This window comes from Pygoscelis adeliae, unplaced genomic scaffold (genome assembly GCF_000699105.1).
Source record: "Pygoscelis adeliae isolate BGI_AS28 unplaced genomic scaffold, ASM69910v1 Scaffold284, whole genome shotgun sequence".
Taxonomy (NCBI): domain Eukaryota; kingdom Metazoa; phylum Chordata; class Aves; order Sphenisciformes; family Spheniscidae; genus Pygoscelis; species Pygoscelis adeliae.
In genome coordinates, this window is record NW_008824671.1 from 69,496 (window position 1) to 79,098 (window position 9,603).

The 9,603-nt window shown below is 53.4% G+C and overlaps 2 protein-coding genes across 2 annotated transcripts in view; both read right to left on the bottom strand.

Annotated features, from left to right (window-relative positions):
• Nucleotides 1–3,263, bottom strand: part of CACTIN (cactin, spliceosome C complex subunit) — a 14,793-nt gene extending 11,530 nt beyond the window's left edge. Inside the window, 1 exon segment of the mRNA XM_009323006.1 lies at nucleotides 3,196–3,263. Within this exon segment, the coding sequence (XP_009321281.1) occupies nucleotides 3,196–3,263 (68 nt within the window).
• The window catches only part of PIP5K1C (phosphatidylinositol-4-phosphate 5-kinase, type I, gamma), a 35,563-nt gene continuing 27,922 nt past the window's right edge, over nucleotides 1,963–9,603 (bottom strand). The window contains exons 15-18 of the mRNA XM_009323008.1: nucleotides 9,388–9,492; nucleotides 8,969–9,101; nucleotides 4,720–4,803; nucleotides 1,963–4,300 (exon numbers count right to left, since the gene is read on the bottom strand). Coding sequence (XP_009321283.1) covers nucleotides 4,298–4,300; nucleotides 4,720–4,803; nucleotides 8,969–9,101; nucleotides 9,388–9,492 — 325 coding nt within the window. The 3' untranslated portion in view covers nucleotides 1,963–4,297. The remainder of the gene's footprint in view (nucleotides 4,301–4,719; nucleotides 4,804–8,968; nucleotides 9,102–9,387; nucleotides 9,493–9,603) is intronic.

The following is a 9,603-nucleotide window of genomic DNA, read 5'->3' on the forward strand; positions in this document are numbered from 1 at the left end:
ACCACCCCAAAACAACCAAGAAAAAGAAAAAGCGCTCATGACTTAAACCCCCCCAAAAAGAAGAGAAACATGACAACACCCACGGGTTGGCATCACATTTCAGCCGCCAGCCCCCCGCGCCCCCCTACTTACATACATTCGTTACATGGTGCACGCACAGAGCGGACACAGAAAATGAGTGGGAATATGAACATCCAATAGAACATACTCGGGTCTAATGTAGACATCAACAGAAAGAAAAAACAGACATGATCCGGTACACCTGAGCCACGGCTTTCGCCTTGTCCTTTTCGAAGAGCTGGAGCATGACAGTGGCTGGGAACGAGAGAAGGGGGAACGCCGAGCTGTGCCGTGCTTCAGGAGCCCAGTGAGGACCCGGGGTAACAGAGCCCATGCAAACACCGCTGTGCCTGTGCCAGCCCTGGGCCGAGACCTGCGAGCGCTCTGGCTTCACTAAAAAACTTCCCAAAGTGCGACTTTGGCACGTGTGGCAGAGCCGCACACCGCAGAGGCAACAGCAGCCAAAAGCTGGATCCCTTGCGTGAGCATTCAGGGCTCTCTATACCAGCTCCTTGGTTTGCCCCACGCCTCTGCTCTACACATGCCTGCAAAGGGCAGAGCCTTTACAGGAGCTCGACGGCAAGCACAGAGATTCGTAGATGCCAGTTTTCTCTTGCCAAATCCATATCTGGCAGGCAGCAGCCACCGCAGTCTGGCAAGAGCCCGAGGCGAAAGCTCACCAGCAGCCTCAGCACCAGGCAATGTTTAGGGCATGTCCTGCAGAGCTGAGGGTCCCAGCTGGGACAATGGGGATGAAGGAGAGCAGTGGCAAACAGAGCTACATGGGAACCAGCTACCTCGCAGGGCTGCTCTGCTCAAATCTTGGAGGAGCAAAACATGGTGCCTCCTTTTAACGATGGAGAGCAGGGCGTTACAGCAGGGACAGCACCTGCCAGCCAGCTGCTGGGTCACTAGAGAAAGCAAGCCCCGACAGAGAAAGAACAGGCAACTTATGTCCCAGATGAGCTAGAAGTACAGCTGGAGGGACATTCAGACCAAGGACGGGTGGTAGTTCTCTTCCCCAAAAAAGGGCCAATGCTCTTTCCTGTGGGCAAGACCCAGTCCTGCCCTCCTCTGACTCTGCGTGTCCTGCAAAGGCAGCCTTGACAGTGCTTGGGAAATGCTCCAGAGCTCCCCTACGCTCCCATGCTGCAACGCAGTGTAGAGAGGTAGGCTAAGAGCAAGCTTTAAACTCCAAGGTCCTTGTAGCCTCCGTGGGAAGTGGAGGCCGAGCAGTTCGCCAGCACCGAGCTAAGCGGACAGTAGGCGACACGCAGAAGGGAGCGTGTGCGAGCCTGGAAAGGAGCAGTTTCCACTTCAGATCAGCATCTCCCAAAAGGAAGGTGCCTCCTGTCCCCTCACGTTGACAAAGTTGCTCTAAGCCCTTTGCACATCCTCTCACAGGACCGATCCTCTGTGTCTGCACCTGCTCGCTCCAAGGGGTTCAGCGTTACAGAACTGCACAAGGATTGTCTCAAAAAGCCTGAATGCTTGAGGAAAACAGATGCTTGGAATGAACATGCTGCAAAAGGTCTGGGTTTCCCCACATCTCTTGGGACCAAGTGCAGCTCCAGCTTGCAAAGTTCATTCACTGAGATACTCCATGAAGGTGGGGCTCAGATGCTCCCTGCACAGAGGCTAAGCAGCTTTAGAGACCCCCAAAATGAGGGGAAGGAATAAAGTCTCCATCGATGATGCTTAAACCATCTTAAACAAGATGCTAGGTTTCAGCTGGCTGGAAAGTCCCGGCAAGGCTAAACTCACCAGCCCATGCACAAGGTGGTACCGGGGCAGCTGGGCCTCGGGTCAGACAGCCCGAGCCCAATCTCCCGGCTTCCTCCCCAGAGCTATGTTCCTCCAGCACAGCACCCAAGAGCGACATCTGAAGATGCAGAAGGGATTTGGCTCCCTCTGGCCTCTCTACGCATAGTATCACGCTTCTGGAGGAAAAACCCCAAAGGCTGAAATTTTTAGCATTTTGAAACCTCTTGCTTTCAGCCCAGAGGCAGGTTAGTCTGTAGGTATTGCACTCCTCCCGTCTCCCCTCCAGCAAACTGCTGAGCCCCCTGTAGCACTGCCCACGCAGCCTGCGGAGCCCAGGTGGGACTGGGACAAGCAGATGGGGTGGGTTAGGAGCCCTTTCCCAGCCTACTGCAGGGGCCGTCACAGAGCAATGCTGCTAGCTAGGTGAACGAGCTGTCAACTAGCAACTGAAAGGGGAGAGTTTCTCAAAAGACTTTTGATAGATTATTTGGTAAATACATGAATACATCTGATGGCAGTAGCTTGCAAGACTTCTAGCGTGTGCTCTTGAGGAGCACGCCTTACAGCCTTCAGCATCTGCAGGCAAGGTGGAAAAGTCTGGGTCCCATACTTCTAGGCAAGAAAACATCAATTCATGAAGATCCTCACCAAGTTCAGCACATCGCAGATGGGAAGAGCTTCCCACCAGCCCAGTTACCTTCTGGGACCTGAATTAACCCATACTGAGTGCTGCTGTGGAGACAGAGTGGGGGGGACTGAGCCCCAAGAGAAGGGTCCCACTTCCCCACTCCTCTACAAGGAATCCCAAGGACAGTCTGAAGATTGTAATGAGAATAAAGAGATTTTGACCCTCTTTCTCAAGTGAGACTCAAAGCACATGAATAAGACCTGGCTCCCTCTGGTCTAAAGGACTTCCTTCTCTCTGGGAGACGAGGATGGGATTGCTAGTTCAAGACAATGCTATGGTTGTGTCCTGCTGACAGATGGATGAGCCTAGTCTGAACACTACCCAGTGACACCAGATCCTCTCACCTAAAGCCTGCAGCCCTCAAAAAGCAAACCATCTCAGACATCTGAAGCAGCAATTTCCAATAGCAGATGTTACCACAGGCAACACCCCAGTCACCCAGCTTTTTGTCCAACAGAGTCCGTGAACACAACACCGCCTGGTGCAATTAGGTGGCAGAGCCAGGCTTCTGTTTCTGCCTCCAGTGTGTGTGGACGTGCACGCGCCTCCCTGACTGCCCTGAGGTACAGAGGATACGAAAACCCAATGTTCGTGATCCCCGAGTACTGGGCAGTTGGATACACCCATGAGCATGCGAGGTGCTAAGTGGCTCCAGTAGGATGCAGTGTCCAGACAAGTCACACCTGGGGCCGGGCAGACCGGGGAACTCGCACTCCAGCACGGCTGGTCCCTGCAGGCGCACAGTTCTCATCTGTCCGTGCCTGTGTCTGGAGCAGACGGTGGTGCGGCAGCCGGTGAGACGAAGCGTGGACTCCAAGCATGGAGGGACAGGGTGATGCAGCAGTGCAGCACATGGTGAAGGCAGAACCCATCGTGACGTCCGGAGGAGAGCCGAGGTGACCACGTCACTGTCGCCAGGAATCACTTGCTTCCCCCGCACAGTGTTACAGATCAAGAGAAGTCACTAGCGATTTTTGAATCCAAGTAAATTGGCATGGCTACTTTGGACTACTGTAACATAGGAGCAATTCTATTCAATGGCCTTTAATACATTGCATTTACATAGCACCTTTCATCCCAGGGTTTAAGTGCTTTAACGGAAGTGGGTACTGTACACCCATTAGCACGGGGGAAACCGAGGCACAGAGTGGTTAAGTGACTTGCCTTAGGTCACTCGGCAAAACCGTGGCAGAGTGTGGACAGCCTTAAACCTCCTGCCTCCATCAGTTGGTTAGACCACGCTGCTGCCTCAAATGAAGCCACTCCGGTCCCTGCCCTCCCCAGCAACGTGCTCCTACCAATTCTCCAGTGAGGTCTCACACTCCTTTCTGATGCACAAATATATGACCAAAAAAAAAAGTGCAGTAAACTAAATGTTTAAAAAAGCACATTTGTGCTGTCTCTGTGCAAAGATAAAAGAAATAAATACATGATTAAAAAATTAAAAAGGTTCACAGTATCACACATGGATAGGTAGCTACGGTAGTGCACGTCTGGAAAACACTGTGTTACTACCCAGGATACTCTACACCCAGCTGGATGTCTCTGTTGGGAGCTGCGGGTGAGTGGGTGGCTTCTTTGCTGCCCATGTCTGGGATAAGTAGAAATACACGGTTATAGTTTTGCTCCGTTCTGAAATGCAGTGCCCGGGATCCTGCAGTGCAGCGATACTGGTGTCAGCAAGCTCTTCCCCATCCCACTGGAACGGCTGCATCAACGAAAAGGGAACACATCGACCTGCAGAGGGAATCGCTGCTCTCTGGGGCTTCTGTGTCTGCATAGAGATTACTGCAAGAGGCAGAGAAGAGAGAGTCAACACCCAAGCATCCGCCCTGTGTTGCTAGGTCTGAGCCCAGCCAACTCCCCAGAATCAAAACAAGTGTGAAGAGAGAAGGCTGTTTGTTTTGCATCCTCCAGTAACGACAACACAAATGGAGAACTTCAGCTTCCCAAAGCTTTCACTGCACCAAACGATTCGGAACAAGACACAACCTTTGCTGAGCAGACCGGGTCTCTGCCAGCGCAAGAGATCTCGCCTGCTGCCACAGAGCTGATCCGAGATGCAGCAGGGCTCTGTTGCAGCCATGCAAGAGCCCCATGCTGCGCAAAGGCCACAGAGGCTCCCTCTGCAAGCTGACCTTGCAGAGGGAGTGCGAGCTCCGACCTCGACCCACCGGGCACCCGGCACACGTTTCTTGTACACTTACTGTATCGCTCTCCTCATCGGAGACAGAGTGGAGTTGAGCGCTATAGTGGAGCGGGGAGTAAACCCAACTCCTCTCGTCTGTCGGCTGCCAGAGTGGCCAGAGACGGCGGGGAGAATGCAAGGAGAGCAGCAGCAGAGCAGGGAGCAAAGGAGAGAAGAGGAAAAAATAAAAGGAGAAAATAAAAAGAGTAGGAAACAATACAGTAAGAACAGCTGTCCACCCAGAGGGAGAAAACTGAGCTCAGTGCCAGCTCTCAGCAGAGGAGCCTTCCTCATCCTCAGTACATGCCTGCTCCCCACCAGCTGGGACATGGGACAGCCCACCAGCAGCTGACAATGGACCCTGCTCCAGCTGCAGTGGGGATGGCACAACCTCTCCTCTTCCAGGGACAGATTTTTAGAGCTTTTGAGATGCCAGGGAAACCTCAGCTCCCTGCCATAGCATCACCCCGGCTCCAGAGGAACCGAGAGACATGGGAAGTGACATACCTAAGGGCAGTGACAGAGCTCTCGGTTCCTGATACCCACTCCCAGCTCTCAACCCCCTTGTTTCCTGAGCCCTGCGGATGCTACAAGCTGGCATCTCTGGTGTCCAGGAGGGCTTTTACAGTGAAACCTGGTCTGGTTTGCTGTGCCTTCCCCCTTCCCTGCAGGCCAAACAAGGCAGCAGATGGGTGGGTTAGACCATGGTGGATGGTGGCCACAGAAGGGAAACAGTTAGTTATTGCTAAGAGTCTTGGAGACAGTGGGGTGATGGGAACAAGTATGACAAAGGAGGCAAAACACAACTGGATCTTGGAAAGAATGAGGGGGAAGGGGACATGTGTCGAGGGAGCCGGTTATCACAACACTGGGCATCGGTGTGACAAAACACGCTTCTGCTGCCAACGCAGCACAGAGAACCCCAGGCAGATTCAAGGGCTGGTGTCTGCTTCCAGTGTTCCCAGGAGGGATCCACTTCTACTGCAAACAGGCTCTTTTGGCTCCAGAGGTGCTCCCAGAGAGAGGAAACTGCCTCCTTTGACTCAGCCTGGGGTTTGCAAAGGAAGAGAAATGGAACTGGGTACTTGGAAGAAGCCTGGGGGGGTTCCCAGCCTGGGAACCAAGTGTAACAGTCTACAATGTAAAAGAAACTACAAGAAGCCAGAGGAGCTTTGAAGCACTGGACTCTGCATGCTGAACCCCATCAACAATTGCAGCTACATTAGCAGAGACCCCTGGGAGGAAGGAAGGAAGAGAAACTCTTGCCTGGAGCTTCTTACAGGGCTCTGTTAGAGGTGCAGGAAAGCTCAGCACTGCATAAAGCCCGCCCCACATCCTGTTTTTCATCCATCCTGACTGAACCGCATCCTTCAGCCAGCCTCTTTCAGAGCCTTTTAGGAGCTCAGATGCAGGCAGGGAGCTGCAGACCCCGGGGGAGATAAAGGAGCATCCGATGCTTGGTATTAACCCTCCCAGTGCTGGGGCAGCCAAACCCAGCCGAGGGGGCAGAAGGAGCTGCCGGGAGGGGTTGCCTGTTTGCCCACATAGGTGCAGCACTTCCCTCATGCCATCAGCCAAGGCCAGGAGCACGTTACTGCCCCTGCTTCCTCATGCACCCTGCCTGATGCCCTCTCCACTCTCCCCTGCCTGGTACCAAAAAGGCAGGTGCTGGGAAGACCATGCTATACAAATGCTTGTGCCAAGGCTCTGACAGCACTGCCATTACCCTCCGAGGACATCAGCTCTCTCAAAGCCCGAGAAGGGAAATACTAAAACCCAGAGCAAGTCTGAGCTCTGGATTCAGCCCCTAAATGTTCAACTGCCTCCCTGCATCTTTCAGAAAGAAAAGGAAAACCCTCACTGCTCACAGAAAACCTGAAGTGAGGAGGGAGCACACTGGTGATGTTGGGAAGGGCTGGAGAGCAGAAACCATCCCTAACCCAGCAGCAACTCCTAACTCATTTGGCTTTATGAGCTGCTCACCATCCCAGCCACCAGAAAGATGACCAGCCACAAGCCTAAAAGGTTATATTTGCAACTGGATTTTTAGCAGCTCCAAGCTTAATGGTCTCTTTGGAACCCCGTCTGGCTTCCTGGGCCAAGGGAGCCGAGCCTAACATTACCTACAAAGGCTCAGGTGCCTCCCTGGCCAAGTCTGGTGCTTGCAAGTTTGTCCAAGGGCTGGGTGATGCTGCAGCCCATCCCATGGCAGAAGCTGTGTCACCAGCCTGCAGAAAAGCAGGGCAGAGCATGTGTTTCTGCAAGATCCCACAGGGAGATCCATTTGCGAGATTTCAATATGCTTCCCTGGTTTCTGCTGGGCTGGTTCCTAACGGCCACACAATACAAAGCCACAGCATCCACGGGAAAGGGAGTGCTGGCCCCAGTGTTTCAAAGCTGCAGCTCTGCTCCCCTACGTGCTAGCATGTTCACTTACAATCCCAGAGGAAAGCGAGGTGGTTCGGAGTCTGCGCTGGCGGGGAGAGTAAATCCAGTACCTCCCATCTGTGAACTGGATGGCCCCAGGGCAAGTGATGTGAGAAAGGAAACAGAGGAAAAGAGGATGATGTGAAAGAGAGGATGAAAGAGAAAGCAAAAAACAAGGGGTTGGGCAACTCCAAGCCTGAACGGATCAGCGGGCAGGAAAGCCGTGCGTGGGCAGAGCGGTGCCCATGCGCTGCCACAGTCTCTGCACTTTTATTCCCCTGTGAGTGAACAGGAGGATAAAGTGCTCTCCTTTCAGGAGCAGACTTCCAAAGATCAGATCACAGTCCCCTGGGATTTGACAAATCATCCTCTGCACACAGCAACCCTTCACCAACCATCGCCCCTGGAGCACTCCTGCAAGAAAGCAGCTGTGGTCCAAGCCCTGCTGCACTCTGGTGCAGCCTCACTTGAGCTCCAGCTCAAGTGGTTTTCCAGGAGAGCGCCCGTGGGAACCCAAATCAGCTTCTCCCTTCATCCCAGCAGTGACAAACACTCCACGGCACACGACACACATTTAATGCAAAACTCAAGGACTTAGATGAAGTATGAAATGCTGATGAGCAGTCACACTCTCTGTGAGCACACACTGCACACAGATGGTTTCCTCCAGATAGAGAGGTGCCCCTCAAGTTGAGGGGAGTCCACATGCCCAGGGACAGGGAGGAAGAGGAGCTGACCCTCGCTAGAAGACACTTGCCAGTGGAGCAGGCAGTATCTGCAGGCAGCTTGCACAGAGCTGCCATCCACAGGCAAAGAAAGAGCAGCCAGTGTTAGAGGGAGCTGTTTGCATTTTGAACAGCATGCATAAAAACCCAAACAGACAAGCTTTTAAAATGGAGCTGATTCCTTCCACAGCTCCCACGAGCCTCGGAATGAGTCGGCAATGAGCGAGCAGCTCTGCATCAGAGTCACGCAAGCACAGGGAAAGGCAAACGTTGCCATTTTTAGGTTAGCCTGAAGGAGCTCATCACAAGGGCTCAGCTCATCTCCATCGCCATATAACTGACAGCAACGAGTCGGAGCAGGGAGGAGCTGGGCACCTCTTTTAATGAGAAGGTTCCAGTGCCCAGGCATGGGGGAGAGCTCTCACGGGTCAGACCCTCAGCTCTGCTCTGGGAATCCATGGGGCAGGTACATGTTGCTAAAAACTCTTCTCTGGTCTGCAGAAGCTGCTCAGACATTGCGAGAGCTGACTGAGGAACACAGCGCCAGGCTCCACGGCACTCTGCTGCCAACCAGCAACCACTTCACTTACTCCCTGTCTCAGCACTAGATTTTCACTGCATCACCTAATGCATCTGCCTGCAGGGAAAGGAAAAGCCAGAGTTCACCAGAGCCCGAAGTCAGCCCCACTGCAGCCACCTCCCTTCTGGCTCTAGGCCACTGCGGCACGTTTGTGTTCAGGAAAGCAGCCGGGCTCCCTGGCTGAGGAAGGAAGAACCTCTCAGTTGCACCTACATTCACCTTGGCTTGTCCTGGGAATGAACGTGCTGGCCTAGATAAGCCCTTCAGCACTTGTGCTTGGAAGTAGAGCGGCACGCCTACGGCTACATCCACAGCAGCAGTGCCACCCACTAAATGCTGTTTTGAGTTCTCCAAGGGTTAATCCAGTTCCCTGCATTCAAAAACCCATCCAGCGTTAAGATCTCGAGGTGCTCAACACGAAGACAGCATGGGGGAGACACTGCCCTGCACCCGACTGCCTGAAATCGAGACTGTTACAGCCTCGTCCAACCTTTCCCATCACACCCCTAACGGGCCAGGTGGAGAAGGTATCTTACAAAGTATATGTCTGTGACTGGCACGTCATCTTCATCCGAGGCCTGGCTGGCTGGTTCGGAGGCCTGGCTGGCTGTCTCCACCTCTATCGTAGCTGTGGACGTTACAATGGCACAGGCTGAAGAAGCCGCCTCTCTGGAAGGGGGAAGAAATGACAGAGTCTAGTCACTGCGATCAGAAAAGGAGCAAGCAAGACTGTATGATTTATTACAGAAGAGCTGAAGATGCTCCGCTGCCACATCCAGATAGATCAGGTCAAGTCAGAAGTAACAGCGCTCAGCTTCACTGAACTGTCTGGGGGAGCACCTGTCTCTCAGGGAAAGCTGGTGCCCTACAAAGTCAGCCTCCAGCACAAGTTGCCACAGACCAAATGACACCGGGTAGGGCTCTGCAAAGCTGCCCAACGCTCTGAAACACTCACTCTTTGTCATCTTCTTCAGGAGCTATGATCTCAACATCACACTTGGGCTCCAGCTCAACACTGATCTGCTGAAGCTCCTCCTCAACGCGCACCTCCTCGTGTGACCTGGAAACCGAAGAGAGACAGGCCCAAAGGCTCAGTTGGGCACTAGTTATGCACAGTCCTCAATTTTAGGTCAGCCTGAATCAGTCCTGAGTCAGCCCAGCCTCTCTCACA